At 39.4% G+C, this 19,245-nt stretch overlaps 1 protein-coding gene across 1 annotated transcript in view; it reads right to left on the bottom strand.

Annotated features, from left to right (window-relative positions):
* Positions 1-8,734: 8,734 nt before the first annotated feature.
* wnt4 (wingless-type MMTV integration site family, member 4) overlaps positions 8,735-19,245 on the bottom strand; it is a 32,201-nt gene continuing 21,690 nt past the window's right edge. The window contains exon 5 of the mRNA XM_073031753.1: positions 8,735-12,549. Coding sequence (XP_072887854.1) covers positions 12,082-12,549 — 468 coding nt within the window. The 3' untranslated portion in view covers positions 8,735-12,081. The remainder of the gene's footprint in view (positions 12,550-19,245) is intronic.

Raw genomic sequence — 19,245 nt, 5'->3', positions numbered from 1 at the left:
CCCCACGGTCCCATATATCCTGAATGCCATCACATCAGGTCTCAATCTGGCATTCTCTAATTCTCCTCCAACACCTCCCTCTGGAATGAACAGAGAACCTGGCACCACATATTTGATCTCAAAATTAAGCATGCTCTTTTACTATTTGCTGAGATTGCTTTCTGGTTTCAACAAAACAGCATTATTGTTAGGCTACCTATGCTTTACCCATTAATACTGTTTGGGGAGTACCAGTATTTCTAGGCACCTCTTTCCTATTTCCATTATCACTTCTAACTTGTTCAAAATCTTTTTAAAAACAGATCAGTGACCTATAGTTTCTTTCACATGGTCCAATATTGCTTGCATTGTTTCACACACCTTGCCCTTTCTGCTCCTCCAGCAGAAAGAAAAACTGTATAAGTACAGTAAAACTGTATAAGGTATGTTCTATTGCAACATCTTAGGCTTGATAGAATTTAACTGCAGCATTGCTCTAATATTCTTTTTGGGCACTGTGGATTGCTAGCCTGGTAATTTCTACACTCCTATCAATTTCTTCTGGCTTATTTGCAACAATATCCTGGAGATTTGTCTCTATTTATGGAAGACTCCAGGATACTCTATATGCAATGTGACTCCTTTTAAAGGCTATTGCTCTGTCAACAAGTAGGACAAGCATATTGGCCAAAATAGTAAGCCCTCCGTTGATCAGTGTCAACCATGGATGTTGTGTCCTAGCTGTCTATGCAAGCCATGGTAGTATGATGTGGAGAGCAACCTATTGCCCATGCTGCAGGCTTCCGCTGTCCACAAAGCTGATTAATCCCAAGGTATGGCAGAGACCGATACAGTTTAGCACTGATAGTGTTGCAGGAGTTGCCAATCAGCAGTGAACTCAACATAGGACTGCCCTCAGGATTCCGCCTACAGTGTTTTCTTTGGGGTTTACTCCCAAAACCTTTCCCATGAGTGGGTAGAGCCAAAAGGCTTGAGATCATAGTTTTCCTTCTCCAAGATGAGCTGCAAACTATGAGCTGCATCTGCCCAAAGCAACTGATTTTAAGGAGCCAGTAACCCACACTTGCTATTTCTCCTGTCAGTTCCATCGGGCTTAGTAGCTAAGCCACATGTGAAGACCAGGAGCTGTACTGGGTTGTCTGAGGCTATTTGAGATGCATGCCATTGGGAGGATTTAATAGGTAGTGGGAGCTTATCCTCACTACTCCCCCTGGCTATGCCAACCATAGGGAACCTGAAGTAAGTGGCCAAAATAACAAACCATAAACAGCAATAGTAGGGAATGTTCTTTCGTTTTTGTTTTATTGGATTGGTTGGGATAGAGGAATTAAGTCTTTTTATTTCTTCTTTACCTAAGTTTAATTGGATATCAATCTGGGCTGAGATGAGGGCAATTTGCTTCACTTAGTAGTTTCTACGGAGCGTGGAGGTTTTTGCAGGGATTAATTGGAATAGAGAACTTTTAATAATAGCTTTTTAATAAAGTTGTTTCTAAATAATTAATACAGACCAGAAAAAGCAAAGAACACTGTACTGCTCCATTCCCACCAATCCTCCAGTTGCTAAAACATCAATTGACACAACTTGACGGTGAGCTAACCTTTGACACAATTTTCTGCCTTTCTTTTAATTGGTCTGTCTCATGGAACTAGTCTTACCTAATTCAAAGTATTTCTCATTGACAATTTCCTATTCCCACCCCACATACTTTACCTTCTCAATAACTTGCTCTTATTAGTCCTTGATTAATCTTCACCTTTCTGAATAATAATTTACCCTTTGTTTTCAGTAATTTTTACACCACTGCTGTTAGGCTGACTGACCTCTTAAATACTCAGTCTATTCCTTTCATCCTTTTTAAATGATGGAATTACATTCCAAGTCATCCAGTTCTTCAATACCATGGCTGTAGTCGGAGTCCACTGAAAAATGATGATCAGCCACTCCCTTCTTTCTTTTAACAGTCTGGATACACTTAATTAGAATAGGTGAGTTATCTATTTTCGAAGGTGATAATTTCTGATCTGTTTATCTTATTCAATGTTTAGGACTTCCCCTTCGGTGTAGTCTAACATTATATGGTCCCCTTCCATGCAGCCATGAAATATTTACTATACCTGAGTCTTAAGCCACCATACAGTTTTTTGTCTTTTGGAATATAATAAACTATAACTTTTACTACTTTTGCTTACTCTATGTACCGAAAACATCTTTGGGATTTAATTAACTTTGCCTACTAATATTTTTACACGCACTTTGTTTACTTTCCAAATTTCTCTCTGGCAATTTCCTTATTCTTCTAGGTCCTCTGATTATTGTGATCTTCCATTCAGAGATATATTTCCTCTTTATATCGTAAATGCTTTTTGAAATCCAGAGCACTTCATCTTTTGTTTCTCAACCCTTTCCTTTGCAGGAGCATATTGAGCCAAATTTTTGTCCTGTGACATGAAACTGTTCAGATGGTTGTTGTATTTCTCTTCAGGAAAATAATTTTCAATTGCATACTGTTGGAAGAATGGAGTGTTTTGTAATTGGATATCTACAGTCAGTGGCCACTTTATTAGGTACACCTGTACACCTCTTTAATGCAAATATCTGACCAACCAATCACGTGGCAGCAACTCAATGCATAAAAGCATGCAGGTTCAGTTGTTCTTTGGGCCAAACATCATAATGGGGAAGAAATGTGATCTAAGTGATTTTGACTGTGGAATGATCATTGGTGCCAGAAAGGGTGGTTTGAGTATCTCAGAAACTACTGATCTGGGATTTTCATGCATAGCATTCTCTAGAATTTACAGAGAATGGTTGAATAACAAAAAAAAACATCCAGTTAGTGGTGTCTGTAGGTGAAAATGCCTTGTTAATGGGAGAGGTCAGCAGAATGGCTAAACTGGTTCAAGGTGACAGTAACTCAAACAACCATGCATTGCAACAGTGGTGTGCAGAAGAGCATCTCTGAATGCATAACACATCGAACCTTAAAGTGGTTGGGCTACAGCAGTAGAACACAAACATATACCCAATGGCAACTTTATTATGTACAGGAGGTACCTAATGAAGTGGCTGTGATATGAGTGATATAAGGACAGAAATGAATGTGAGAATGTAATGATTACCTAATCAACTGTGGCATGACAGGCACCAGTGACAGCTAGGCTGATCAACACCTAAAATTGGCTGTTATCTACATCAGCTTGGGTCTAAACAAGGTAGTTGCAGAAAATTACCATTAGAATAACAATTACCATTAGAATAACAATATTAAGGACTTTGCAAAAGTAGCTCTCAGATAACATGACAGCCTCCAACCTGCAGAGCTTCTACAGCATCGAGATTGCTTCATTGTCCTCAACATCTTGTACCTGTGGACATTTCTTCACTCCCAGAAACTGTCAGGATTAGTAAAATGACCCAGAGGTCCAAAAGCTAATTATGTGCAAATGCAAAGTATTCTTAGATTGGAAATTCTACCTGCGGTATGTCTGCTTACTCACTGAATTTGAGGGAAGGAGCTTGACTAACATCTGCAAAGGTAAGGTCTTCTGCAGGATAACTCTGTTCTTTGCCACTAAAGGTTACAAAAACACTGGAAAACGTAGATCAGTTTTCCATGTTTTGGTAAACATCACTCAACAAAGGCAAACATCAACGATAAAATTCACCATCACCTAGTGGCACCTGCACAGACTTCTGATCTGAGTATTTGAAGATCAAGATCTCACATCTGGGTTAAAGTGCTCTCAACTCCTCTGTGAACTTCTGGGATAGTATGCTCAAAGCATGGAGTAATACCACCAATGCTCTTATCACAGCATGTCCTCATTGACCAGGGACATCCTCCTAACAAGGCAGCCCTAGCTGTTCCAAGTGGAAAAGGAACATTTAGAAAGGCACTGAGAATATCAATTTCGGTGGAATAATGGCATGAGAGGGGAACTGACCAAAGTTGACTGGAAAGGGACACGAGCAGGAAGGACAGCAGAGCAGCAATGGCTGGAGTTCCTGCGAAAAATGAGGGAAGTGCAAGACAGATATATTCCAAATAAGAAGAAATTTTCAAAGGGAAGAAGGACACTACTGTGGCTGACAAGTGAAGTCAGAGCCAAAGTAAAAGCAAAAGAGAGGGCATTACAAGGAAGCCAGAGCTAGTGGGAAGATAGAAGATTGGGGAGCTTTTAAAAACTTGCATAAGGAGACTAAGAAGGTCATTCGGAAGGAAAAGATGAATTATGAGAGGAAGCTGGCGACTAATATCAAAGAATATACTAAAAGCTTTTTTAAGCATATAAAGGGTAAAAGAGAGTCAAGGGTAGATATAGGACCAATAGAAAATGAAGCTGGAGATATTGTTATGAGAGATGCAGAGATGGCAGAGGAACTGAATACATATTTTGCACCAGTCTTCACAGTGGAAGATGTCTTCGGTATACCAGATATTCAAGAGTGTCAGGGAAGTGAAGTTTGTGCAGTGAAACTTACGACCGAGAAGGTGCTCAGGAAGCTTAATGATCTGAGAGTGGATAAATCTCCTGGACCTGATGGAATGCACCCTTAAATTCTGAAGGAAGTAGCTGGAGAGATTGCCGAGGCATTAATGATGATCTTTCAAGAATCGATAGATTCTGGCATTGTACCAGATGACTGGAAATTTGCAAATGTTACTCCACTATTTAAGGAGGGTGTGAGGCAGCAAAAAGTAAACTATAGACCTGTTAGCCTGACATCAGTGGTTGGGAAGTTATTGGAATCGATTGTTAGGGATGAGATTACAGAGTACTTGTAGGCACATGACAAGATAGGCCAATGAGAGCATGGTTTCCTGAAAGGAGATTCCTGCCTGACGAACCTACTGCAACTCTTTGAGGAAATTACAAGCAGGGTAGACAAAGGAGATGCAGTAGATGTGATGTACTTGGATTTTCAGAAGGCCTTTGACAGGGTGCCGCACATGAAGGTGCTTAACGGGACAAGAGCCCATGGAATTACAGGGAAGTTACTAGTGTGGGTGGAGCATTGGCTGGTTGGCAGAAAACAGAGAGTGGGAATAAAGGGATCCTATTCTGGCTGGCTGCCAGTGGAGTTCCACAGGGGTTGGTGTTGGAACTGCTGCTTTTTACGATGTATGTCAATGATTTGGTCTATGGGATTAATGGAATTGTGGCTAAATTTGCCAATAATACAAAGATAGGTGGAGGAGTAGGTAGTGTTGAGGAAACAGAGAACCTGTAGAGACTTGGATAGTTTAGGGGAATGGGCAAAAGAAGTGGCAAATGAAATACAATATTGGAAATACAATATTGCACTTCGGTGGAAGAAATAAACAGACAAACTATTATTTAGATGGGGAATGCAGAGATGCAAAGGGACTTGGGAGTACTTGTGCAAGATACCCTAAAGGTTAACCTCCAGGTTGAGTCAGTTGTGAATAAGATGAATGCAATGTTGGCATTCATTTCTAGAGGTATAGAATATAAGAGCAGGGATGTGATGTTGAGGCTCTATAAGGCACTTGGAAGACCACACTCGGAGTATTATGTGCAGTTTTGGGCTCCTTATTTTAGAAAGGATGTACTGACATTGGAGAGGGTTCAGAGAAGATTCACGAGAATGATTCCAAGAATGAAAGGGTTACCATATGAGGAATGTCTGGCAGTTCTTGGGCTGTATTCCCTGGAGTTCAGGAGAATGAGGGGGGATCTCATAGAAGCATTCCAAATGTTAAAAGGCCTGAACAGATTAGATATGGCAAAGTTATTTCCCATGGTAGGGGATTCTAGGACAAGAGGGCACAACTTCAGGATTGAAGGACATCCTTTTAGGACTAAGATGCAGAGAAATTACTTTCATCAGAAGGTGGTAAATCTGTGGAATTTGTTGCCACGAGCAGCTGTGGAGGCCAAGTCATTGGGTGTATTTAAGGTAGAGATAGATAGGTTCTTGATTAGCTAGGGCATCAAAGGGTATGAGGTGAAAGCAGGGGAATGGGGATGACTGGAAGAATTGGATCAGCCCATGATTGAATGGTGGAGCAGACTCGATGGGCCAAATGGCCTACTTCTGCTCCTATATCTTATGGTCTCAAATTGATTCATTAGGAGCACCCCAGTTCCCAAACTATCCACCCTCCAGTCCTACAGTTACTTCTTTCTCCACTGTGACTTCTACATCAGTCACTTTGGATCCCAGAACTGGAGTGGAAGCAAGTCGTTCTTGACTCTCAACATCCAAGAGAGAAGATATGTCTACACTGATTCTAACTCGGTTATGATTTAAATGGAAGAAATATTATTCTTATTCTGCTCTTTTATTATTACTTGCATGTTTGCTCTGCTACCCTACTCTGTAGGAGCCTGCACTATACTAGCAGTTGTGGGGTTTTTTTGTTTCTTAGTTAACTCCACATAGCCTCACATTTTGATCCATGTAGCGTGTCAACCCTCCTAACAGCTGTAATTAATTTTAACAAATATTTTTGCACTCCTTGCTCCTTTCATCCCCAGCTCTGTAACCAGGAATTCTGAATGGTCATTTCTGCAATTTTATAAGTTCTAATATTATATATCCATGTGTCTGTTCATCCCATCAATTCATCTGCCTTGCTTTACTGCAAGGACTCAGGGGAAATATATACTATTAAGTGCTGCCAAATTCCTTTGTTTTCTTTTTTCTAACCTTTGGTTCCTTTGCCTTCCAAACTCGCTGACTAATTCCCTGACTTCCATTTCCAACTTAACCTCTTTTATTTCAGAATCAGTTTAATTCCCAACCCCCCCCCCCCCAAGCTACATCAACTCCTCCCTAAGGGTCGCTTGTAGCGATTTCACTGCTTCAACAAGTTATAATTTTTTCCATGTATGATCTATTGGATAATAAGCAGTTAAGTATATTGCAACTTACTAATGGATACACATTATAATAAATAATAGTGAACTTGGAATTTCTTACAAGGTATTAAACCAAAAGGAATGGATGGCGGTATTTTAAACTCAGAAATACATCAAGGGATTGATGTCATTTATGTAATATGCATGATTATAAATAGCTGAAGAAATCAGTACAAACCAAAAAATTCTACAGTTTATGTACGAATATAAGATAATTATAGCAATGAGTTTTCACCAGTGCTCACTGATACATTCACATTTTTTCTTCATTTTAGTCCATGTATTTTTACTACAATTTACATCTAGTTTTTAATCTTCCTGGATACTTATCATTACTTTCCAATTTCAACACTTTTGGTTTGAGCTGAAAATATTATTTTCACCTGACCAAATGTTGCTTTCTGTTCTAATCTTGAACTGTGATTCTTGCTGTTTCTGAGGCTCGATTACATGCTTTTTAACTATCATTAGGAAAATATGAGAGAAGTATAAGGAATTCATTGTTGTGACAGACTGATGGTGATACAGCTTTCTTGTTTTTCATCTGCTTTTACAAAGCTTAAAATAAGCTCTCCAAGAGTTTCTTACAATTCTTTGCAAATATAAACTTCATATTAATCGTGTTCTAAAATGATGTTAATTGGGACTTACAGAGCAAAAATTCATCCTGGACTTATCTATTTTATGAAGCCCAATGTGTATTGGTAGCATGCAAGATGACCTTATGTAAATATTCTACTAAGATCAGACAGGTGGAATATCCTATCCAGTGATAAACAGATTATGTTTTGGTTAATTAAGTGAGTGACAGGCATAAAAATTGATCACTGTCTTTAAAAACTTGTATGGGTAGAGTTGTTGTTTGTATAGAATCCACATTCTCTTCTCACTGAAGAATATCTTCCTTGCTTAAACTCGGCAAGTATAGAAGAATTAATGTATTGGGATCCTCAGGTGGGTGCAAGATTATTGTTGGGGATTTAATCAATAAAACGCTGTAACCTGTGATTGGAGCAAACTGGTAAGGGTTTGCAGTGTGTTCTACCAGGATATTTGAGAGGTGGGGGGAGGGTTTCCAATCTCCAGTGGAATGGAGGGTAATTCCAGGTTCAATGACTAACTGACCTTACTATTTCTTTCGGGAACTTGGCTGGCTTAACATGGACTGCCTGAGGTGTTATATTACTGACCATGAAGTAGAGGTTCTGATTTCCATTGCCATACATGTTACCTTGGAGCTACTTCAAACCTGAAGCAAATCTGTTGGTTCTCCTCTACAAATAGAGTTAAATTTAACTTTAAACTTATTTCATAATTCTCATGATATAACACTGTGAGTTAGGTTTTGGAACATCTTTGTTTCAGATGAGGTGCTGTCATTTTAAGTTTACAATGTAAATCATAATGATTCTGTACTTTACAGCAACCTATTGTCATGTGACTCAGATTCATGGCGAGGGGACTTAATATCACCCTACTTATTGGAAAGCAAGAGATTTATATGGAGGCTGAGTGCTTCCAGCACCCATACTAACATAGTAGTATTAAACCCTCTATTAAAAGATATTTTTAGTAGATCACCGACAGGTTTGTCATAAAGTATGCTGTCAATAGTCTTACCTCTTGCTTTCCATCTGTAGTAATATTGCACCACATGACTCAAAGTACACTTATACTAATTTTATTTGAATGATACAAGGAAGTAACATACCTGATAATGAAATATTTGCTTGCCAACATAAATGCAATTAGTGCTTTATTTTTGCTCGGCACTGGGACCTCATAATACCAGGAGCTGGTAATATTCACCATGTATAACATAAGATGCATCTGAATAAGGCTGATTTCATAAGGGAGTGCAAATATCACATTTATTAATTCTGTAATAAGAATGTTGTAGACTGAAAATCACATAGAATCTGTCTAAACAAATATATTAGGATTTGTACATTATTTAGATTACACTGGCATTCCTATACAAATCTATTTTCAACTTTTTTTCCAGTGTTTCATTGGTCTATTCATATCAGAACAGAACTATTGCTACTACATTTTCCATTCAGTTATTTTTTTTTCTCTAGCCTCCTAATGGAGACTGCTCCCTTCCAGGCTCTGATTTTAGACAGGAAAATGGCTACTTCTCTTCCCATTGAAATTGGTATTGCTGTAGGTTTTCAACAATCACCATTTGGCAACTGTCACATTCCTGTTTCCCCTCCATTCCTATACATCCCTTCTCCTTATATTCTGTACAGAAACTACAAAATATGCTGTCAAAGAATTGAGCTTGGATGACAGTTGTGGATCCCAGTGAAAATGTGTTTATCCTTAGTCTCATTGCCACTTCTGGAGATGCTGATTTATTTTGCAGTAACATATCATGGCTCCTACTTGTCTTTGGTATCTGGCTCAATTTATCACTTTATTAATGAACTTGCCCAGCAATATATGTAGGTGTTTTAGTAATGCATTGCACTGCAGCCTGAACCTGTGCCTACTTGGGGCCTTCCATATGTTCAACTGGAAAGCAAGTAGGAGGAAGAACTCAGTCTGATTTTTGATTTTTTCCATCTTCCCATAAGACAAAACTAGTGTCCATTTGACACCAACTGTCATCATTTAAATATTTTTTCCTTCTTTTATTGATGGAGGAGGCATAGCATGCTATGTTAGCAAAAGCCTTCTTGTGAAACAAGTTGGTACCGTGTAAAATATCTTTGTCATGTGGTTTCATAAGGCCACAATGACTCATATCAGTCTGCTAAAACAACAGCACTGGTGTTCTTTTGCGGTGGGTCAGAACACAAGTTAATCCTGTAAGTGAACACTTGAGCAAAATGAGGAGGACCTAGAATGTGGGAATTACCCTTTTTTACAAAAAAAGAGAGGGCAGGCAGAAGAGAAACAATTATACCAGTTGGGGTTAAGGGAGCAAAGCACTGTCAGAAACAGAAAAAAAGGCAGTTGGGTTCAGCAAACCCCAAGCACATTTAATTGCTTTCAAAATTATTTATACCGCCCCATTCCAGTTGCCATTCATGGTAATTTATTCTACAGCTTTTGATAGTCTTTTAGTAAAGCAGTTCCACTTGACATTCCTTCTTACCACCAAGTTTCTAAATTTAAACTTGTTTCCCCTATATTTCTACTGTAACAAAATTATGCACTCTAGTGAATAATCTGCAGCATCAACTTTTTGATCACTGAGAAAGTTATTAGTGCCCTTCACAACTGTGAAAACTTTAATGGAGGCACCCCAAGCAGAACTAGCTCACTTTCCTTAGAAGACGCAGGAGATAATTAGTTTGTACAATACCTGCTGCAGCTGTTCCTGCGTTCTAATCTCAGTCACAAGAGATCCTGCAATCAAATTTGAATCCAACTTCCACAGGTGTTAAACCACAATTGGCAAATGAAGTATTTTATATATAATAGTCAGAGTTTTGTATTTGTATGGATTGATTAGTTCTTGTTCCATGCTGTTAAATGAAAGGTGCCTGTTCATTTAATGATCACATACAAAATTACATCTCTCCCTAAGGACCAATCTCCTCTTATTGTGGGGAAAACGTTTGAATTATGAGGTGAGCAAATATATGATTAACATTATAGAGCAGTGTGTGGGTGATAAAAATATTCTACTGGAATCTTGGGCGGGGGGGAGAGAGGGGGTGAAGAAGTACAGTTCAACATTAGCAGCATCAAACTCAGCACTTTGATTTTTTTTCAGCCTGTGCCACAAATTGTGCAGTCTTCCACAACAGGTATATTATAGATGGGGAATGGAAAACCTTTCCATTTTCATTATTGTGCATCAGCATCAAGCACTAGGGTTTTTTTGTGTCTCTAATTAGTCATCTGTTGTATTCATGTTATGTGCTAAGTGAGGACAGTTTGTTCGAAGTGCTATGCCCACCAGCAACTCCGTTGGCAACACCCAAACTCATCTGGCAAATTACAATCAGCAGTTAATCTGGACTAAATTTAAACTAATTCCTGGCATCATTGAGTCCCTTTGGATGTTAGTCTATGCCTGGTCTGTAGTGATGTGCATGTATATACAAATGAAAGAAGAATATAACTCCAGCACAAGAACAACTGCAAAAAATCAAGTTAGGATTCTAGATCTTTTACATCTGTAGCACAAATTTCTGTCCAGATAACATGATCAAAATTACATGAACACTAGGATCATTGTACAGGCTAAACTGTACTGTGCATTACATTATACTTGAAGCAGTATTTCAGACAGAATCTTCTAGGATTCATTTCTTCTTGATGTAGTCTCTTTGTAACTGAAATATTCAGAACACTGTTTTAATACATTCTGTTAGTCTGTCCAGCGTGCATATTCAGCCCATAAAGGGTATTTTCTCTGTATTTGGTCTTTTACTGTTTCAACAAACCCTATACATTATGTTACAATTGGTACCATCTAAATTATTTAATGACGGGATAGTGTTGTCTTCTCTGTTACAAGAAAAAAAATCACACACACGCGCACTCATATTGTGGGGGAAGTCATGATATGCCAGTCACTGCAAACTTTAGGGACCATATAAAAGCTTGCATTGACGCAGAGTTGGAATGTATACGATTTGGAGGTATTAATATTCTGAGTTATCCGGAGACCACTAGAGCTCTGTGAGAGATGTCTTTGTTTATTGGTTGACAATCAGGAGGAAGTTTTAAAAAACGGAAGGGTTTCAGCTCAAGCTAGGTTAGGCTGGATGATCATCAGTAGGGACTGCTGGCAGCTTTAGGTAAGGGTGACTTGTAATGGTGATCAGAGAATAGAAGGTTGTAATGGAGATTTGGAGAGGTATTGATTTGAATTCTAGACCAGATATGCCCTTAAGGAGAGCACTGTACAGCTGAAGAGGTATCAATGCCAGAAAAGGTCTGTGTAATATACCAATGTCAAACCAGACCATCTTCTGCCCCCCTTGTTCCACTTAAGCAGCATCAGTAACAGAGAGGTATGTTCAACCGGAGTAATAACAGTTGATGGAGAAGTACCTCCAGATCTTTGTTAGTCAGCAATAAATAAAAATAATAAAACAAGGATCCTTTGGGACTTTTTAAATAATGTTTTCTCTCTATTTGTCTTCTTGGAATCGCTGTAGTGTTTTAGTCCCCGTGTTGACGGGCATTGACCTGAATTTGCCTGGCTGACCTGGGACAGGCCTCATCACCGACACGTGTGCATCTCCACCACTTTGTGGCACTGCTTGCACTTGACGAAACAACACCAGTGGAATTTACAACTGCATCTTTCCACGATCTCCACCTCCTCTGTATTGAAGCTACGACCGCAACACATGAGTTCGCAGCCATCAATTGCCTTGGACGTCTTATTGCACTGACGCCCAGAGGTTCCAAGGACCCCATTCTTAATGTCATGATCACAGAAATCCGGACTTGAATCAAGGTACACAAGGTCCTCATCTGTGTGTGGCTTAAACTGAGAATTTTTGGGCACTAAGACTCTTGTGGATCCAATTTTCCTCTGTTCAACTTCAGTTGCTCCATCAAATTTCTCCTTCAGCACATTGCCTACTTTCCTAAATGGAGGCATGGCTTTCCAGCAAGTCTTCACTTCACATGATCCAGAAACTCCATGGCATTTACATTCCACCCTCATGTTATTCAAAATGGCCTGAAAAGGAAGAGTGCATAGTTACATATTGTAGAAAAGTAACTGACGCTAAATTGTTTCAGTGCTTGATGTGGTGGAGCACACAATATTGTTAATGTGTCACAGTTGTATTTATAAAGATCAGGGTTGAATGTTTGTTTTAACAGCACAACCATGACTGAGTCTGGAAACAGCTGCATCCTTCAAGGGGTGGCGTGGCTTTGATGGGGGATCTTTTGATGCTGCTTAATTTCTGGCACATCCTGCTGTCGGGGAACATTTACACAATACCAGCTTGCAATGTGTTTTCAATCTTAGATTTTTATTAAAACGTCATAAGATGGGAAGTAACTATTTTGTACAAGTTTTTACAAATGGTTACTGTGTCCTGAACATAACTGAACTGGAATAATTGGGGGTGGGGGTGGGGAGGACTTAGAAAATGGACGTAGTTTTGATGAGACCAGCCGAGTAAGAAGATAGAAATTCTTGAATCGAGTTGCAAGAGGATTCTGCAAAATGAGTGGTCTCAGTGTAATGGTACAAATAGTAGGGATGAAAAAGAGTAATAGCATTAATGGGCAAAGTTTAGAAGGAAAGGGAATGACTGAAAGAGACTTAGGTAGAGCGGGTGTGAGATAGTAAAACAGTTAATGTGAATAGGAATTAAAACAGAGGCTAAGGGAAGAAGTCTAATGAAGAGAAAGCTGCTTGAATCATGGTCGATAATAAGAGGAATTCTGAGTAAACTTTAATAGCCAAATGTGATGGTTACCAGTGCTTTGTTTAACAGAGGAAAAAACGCAAAATTGCCTTTTTTTTTTGTCCTCCTTGTATCTGACATACTTATGCATGAAGGCATCCAGAAATGCACAGTCTTGTCTAGCATTTGGAATGCCATTACAGTGTCAGAACACCATTTCCAGGAAATTCAGGTGTGCATGTCAAAGGGCACTCAAGCAGAACATAGCTTTAATAACAATTATGAGGCCTGATTTGGTAATAGCCAAAGTGGACGTGTCTGGTCAGGTCTGAGTCATAGAATATGCCAATTGGAACATCACTTGAGTTAGTACCTTTTAACATAATATTTTGCCTTCATTGGAGTCATTTTAGGGATGCCCACCTGGCTCTGGCCCAATTACTACCTCAGCATTATTGCATTATTTCCCATTGTCACCACATCTGGACTGAATATCCTCATCCTCAACCCATCAATGTTTTAGCCTGTCTAGGTGTTAACCCTTTTATGTATCTAAATCTGACTGAAGCCCAAGCCTTCTCAACTCCCACTTGCATCTCCACTGTGAATCCACTCCCTCCTCCAGCAACTGACAGTTTGTAGTCAGGACTTCCCTGTTTTCCACCACTTGGAACATTAATTCAAATATTTGCTAGAAAAGGCCTTTGAATGAATTAACTATGTAATACCAGTTCTACAGAGCATGACATCATGGGCCTATGGTTTAGTTGAGCATAGATAATGATGGACCCTATAAAAAATTAAATTATTCAACTGTACTCTTTCCCCAGTTTGCTCCAAACTGTAAAATGTGGGTCTGGTCTTTCAATTGAACAAGGTATATTAAGATTCCCTTCTGTTGAATGGATGATGCGTGATGGCCTGCACTATAGAAAGTTTTCGTGCTCATGAATTACAGAGTTCTATAGTGCAGGTCTTCATGTGTCATTCATTCAATAAAAAGGATTAGTTTCTACATTTCATTCAGTTGAAAGACCAGGCCCACATTTTATAGGTCTAAATAAATTGGGAAATGAATACAGTTGAACTGACTGCTAAATTTCATTTTTATAGGTCCATCATAATTCATGCTTGACTAAACAGAGTACCTTCTCATGGATGTTGAAGATTATTGATACAACAATAACCCCTAAATATTAATTTGCCTCTGTAAAATATCCCATGTGTGTTAGTTAGTGGTATCATCTTGAAGGGGGCTGGTGGGGTAGGGGGGTGTTAGGGAAAGGAGTTTGAAGGAAATTTGGGGAGAATTAAGTCAGATTTATGTGGTTGGGTGTTTAGTGAGCACTGTGGACTCAATGAGTAAAAAAAAACTGTTTCCATGTTGTATGAATCAATGACTCTGACCTTTTCCTAAAACATACACACAATACTTGAAAATAAAAGCAAGGAAAAACTCATTTAAATTTGAAAATTTGCATTTTTTTAAACAAAGGTCCTAATGTATTAAGGCATAAATCATATTTAGACAAAGCAAAAAATATTTTGTTCGTAACAAACATTATATAAACAACAAGTAAGCATGAAAAACATGATAATTTAATTGGGCATTAGCAAATCAACATGTTGCATATGGTGTTTCCGGAGAAAAAGGAACTGGTTATCAAATGATTACACAGATTTAAGTTTTGGCAGATATGTCTACACTTAATAGCTCAGTTGCTGTTTACACACAAATATAGAATTATTCAATGCTTTCAATAAAGACAATGTAAACAATAGAGCAAATTGAGTATTTGGTAATGAAATAGTCAGATAATTTCAGCTGTCTGACATTGAAGTAAGTGAAGTAGACTACATAACTCTAGATGTTATGACTTTGTACATAGATTAAATCTCAAGATTCCAAAATTACTTTATATCCAGAATTCAGATGCACCACTTCTCCGAAGTGATATGAGTATCACTTTGGGTTTTAATTTCAGATGAATAATCACTTTGCTGTAATTCCAACATTATTCTTGGGAAGAAGAAAATAAGAGAAAGTAATGTAGGGGGATTATCAGTATTCATGCCTTGAATGAAAGTATTTTTATTAAAAATGTCCAATAACTCAGCATGCTTATTCAGCAGGAAATGTCTCAATTTTGTGTATTTTTCTGTACTAAACCAGCTGACAGTACTACTTCACCAATGATCTCTATGCTTTTGGATTAGATGGTGAAAAATAGTTAGACGAGACGTCCTTCTGATTTTAACACTGCAATGCCACGTATAAGCACATGGATATTGAGTTCCTTTGTGATTCACTGTTTGCTTCATATTCTTCTATCATTTATAGTTCAAGACGGACATATTATGACTAAATGGATTGGTTATAGAAATTAGATTACTAGAAATCACATTGTGTAATAATCTTCATTCAGCACTATGTGATTGAAAGTATACTTGTTATGGAGTGAAACAATGTAATTTCATTGTTTTATGGTCATCTCATGTTATTCAGTGTTGGCGCGTGGCCTAGTGGGCAAGCTAGTAACCTGAAGGTCACTGGTTTCGAGCCTCAGCTGAGGCAGCGTGTTTGTGTCCTTGAGCAAGGCACTGAACAACACATTGCTCTGCGACGTCACCGGTGCCAAGCTGCATGGGTCCTAGTGCCCTTCCCTTGGACAACATTGGTGGTGTGGAGAGGGGGAGGCCTGCAGCTTGGGCAACTGCCGGTCTCCCATACAACCCTGCCCAGGCCTGCGCCCTGGAAACTCCAGGCGCAGATCCATGGTCTCTCGAGACCGATGGATGCCACCACATGTTATTCTGTTAATTTGGCTCGGGTCTTTGCTTTTCCTTTCTTTTGAAGCATTACAGAGAGGAATGTTATCCAAGTTGTACAGAGGGCAAATATTATTGAATGCTCTATTGACAACTGAATTTTTGGTGTATGGAGACTACCTGGAACCTCATTAAATGTCTTGTGTTATGCAATCTGCCCCTCTGGTACCAAGCCCACCCAATGATGTCCCTTCTGACCCTCTGAATATCCTAGGCTCACTTTCCAATCTCCAACCTCCCTTCAATTAGCCTACGTCACAACCATCCAATCAGCTTCAACCCCTAATCCAGACATCCCCTAAGGTCCCCCACAAGAGGCTCCATTCTTCACCTATAACAACTACCTTAGGGCATTAGTTAATCAGCCTAACTCTGGGCTCTAATTATAACTGCTAACCATTTAATTCCCACTTTCCTGTCATTCATCTGATTGTTGATCCAAGTCTTGGTCTCATTTAGAACAAAGTTCATCATTTCTTCTCCAACAACCACACCCTGCCTACCATCCTCCAAGACATGGCCTTAATCCGGGCCTGTGCCCAGGATGTTCATGGATAGGTGTAATGTCCATTCAGCAATTAATATGGAACATCCTTGCTTCAAATAGACTGGATTACCGGTGCCATTAACCTTTATGCCTAGTACCTGTGGATCTTATTCTGTCAGAGTCAACTGCTTTAAGAGAAGAAAAGAAGAAAGATGTAAATAAAGAGATATTTTGAAACAACAAGACCAAGGCTGGATGAAACAGTGTGGAGGAATATAGAAGAAACCATTTACCAGAACCAAACCAAGGAGAATGAATTTTTAATGTCACTTGGTGTTCCTCTTAGAAGTCATCACCCTGAAACAGTGGTGTCAAGAAAACAACCTCTCCCTCAATGTCACAAAAACAAAGAAGCTGGTTGTGGACTACAGGAGGAACGGAGACAGGCTAACCTCTATTGACATCAATGGATCTGGGGTTATGAGGGTGAACAGCTTTAAGTTCCTCAGCATCACTGAGGACCTCACGTGGTCTGTACGTACTGGCTATGTGTTTGAAAAAGTACAACAGTGCGTCTTTCACCTTAGACGGTTGAAGAAGTTTGGCATGAGTCCCCAAATCCCAAGGATTTTCTACAGGGGCACAATTGAGAGCATCCTGACTGGGTGCATCACTGCCTGGTATGGGAACTATACTTCCCTCAATCGCAGGACTCTGCAGAGAGTGGTGTGGACAGCCCAGTGCATCTGTAAATATAAACTTCCTGCTACTCAGGACATTTACAAAGACAGGTGCGTAAAAGGGCCCAAAGGATCATCGGGGACTCGAGACACCTCAACTACAAACTGTTCCAGCTGCTACCATCTGGGAAACAGTACCACAGCATAAAAGCCAGGACCAAAAGGCTCCGGGACAGCTTCTTCCACCAGGCCATCAGACTGATTAATTCATGCTGAGACAATTGTATTTCTAAGCTATATTGACTGTCCTGTTGTACATACTATTTATTACAAATTACTATATATTGCACATTTAGACAGAGACCTAACGTAAAGATTTGTACTCCTCATGTATGTGAAGGATGTAAGAAACAGTCAATTCAATTCAAATTCTAATGTTTTTCTCTTGCTTCTCCACAAGCTAATATTTTAAGTTTTTAATTTAAGATTATATTTATGCACTACCAAGTAATTTTTTTGGGAAAATGGGTACAGAATGTCAAAAGGATTGCAAGAAAGGGGTTGCCATTTCCTATTATTAGAAATTTGCAGCACGAAACCAGTCAGTAGCTTTTCCCGAAGCAACATGCACATAATGCTGGAGGAATTCAGCCAGCCAGACAGCATCTATTTAAATGAATAAACAATTTATGTTTCGGATTGAGACACTTCATCAGGACTGAAAGGAATGGAGAAGACACCAGAATAAAAGGGTGGGAGAGTGGAAGAAGGACAAACTAGAAGAGGAAGCCAGGTGGATGGGGAAAAGGGATTGAAGAAAGAAGCTGGGAGGTGATAGGTGGAAAGGGCTGGAGAAGAAAGGAATCTTATAGGAGAGGAGAGTGGACCATGCAAGAAAAGGAAGGAGGAGGGACACTGGGGGAGGTGATAGGCAAGTGAGGAGAAGAGGTAAGAGACCTGAGTGGGGAATAGAAAAAAAGTGAAGAGGGAGGAAGAATAATTACTGGAAGGAGAAATCGATCTTCATGCATCGGGTTGGAGGCTATCTAGTATGAAAATGGGATGTTATTCCTCTCCCCTGAGAGTGGCCTCATCGTGGCAGAAGAGGAGCCATTGAATGGCATGTCGGAACAGGAATGGGGATCAGAATTAAAATGGCTGGCCACCAGGAAGTTCTGCTTTTTGCGCATGGAATGGAGATGCTCGCCAAAGCGGTCCCCCAGTTTATGTCAGGTCTCACCAATGTAGTGGAGGCTACACTGGGAGTGAAGAAGTCCCCCTTAAACTTTTCACTGCTTACCTTTCACCGTAACCTCTGGTTGTAGTCTCACCCAGCCTCAGTGGAAAAAGCCTGCTTTCGTTTACTCTATCTGTACCCTCATAATTTTTTATACCTCTATCAAATCTCCCCTCAGTCTTCTAAACTCAAGGGAATAAAATCCCTGTTCAATGAAAAAGGATCTTGTGCTTTCCCGGCATATATAATGAATAAACTTTTGTCAGACTTCCAGCTGAAACGTTGGTTATAATCAATATCTGTATCTGACTGGAAGCACAAGAAATTTTATTTGTCCCTATTCAATCTTTACCGATAATTCAGATCCTTCAGTCCTGGCAACATCCTTGTAAATTTCCTCTGCACTCTTCAATCTTATTTATATATTTCCTGTAGGTATGTAACCAAAACTATACACAATATGCCAACGTAGGCCTCACCAATGTCTTGTACAATTTCAATATACCATCCCAATTCATGTACTCAATACATTGATTTATGAAGGCCAATGTGCCCAAAGTTTTCTTTACAATCCCATCTGCCTATGATGCCACTTTCAAGGAATTATGGATCTGTAAACCCAAATCCTTCTGTTCTACCACACTCCCCATGCACTACCGTTCACCTTGTAGGGTCTACCCTGGTTGGTCCTTCCAAAGTGCAACTCCTCACATTTGTCTATATTAAATTCCATTTGCCATTTTTCAGTCACTTTTTCAGGTGGTCCAGATCCCACTGCAAA

Source organism: Hemitrygon akajei, chromosome 29 (genome assembly GCF_048418815.1).
Source record: "Hemitrygon akajei chromosome 29, sHemAka1.3, whole genome shotgun sequence".
Lineage (NCBI taxonomy): Eukaryota > Metazoa > Chordata > Chondrichthyes > Myliobatiformes > Dasyatidae > Hemitrygon > Hemitrygon akajei.
This window is presented reverse-complemented; position numbering and strand designations above follow the sequence as displayed.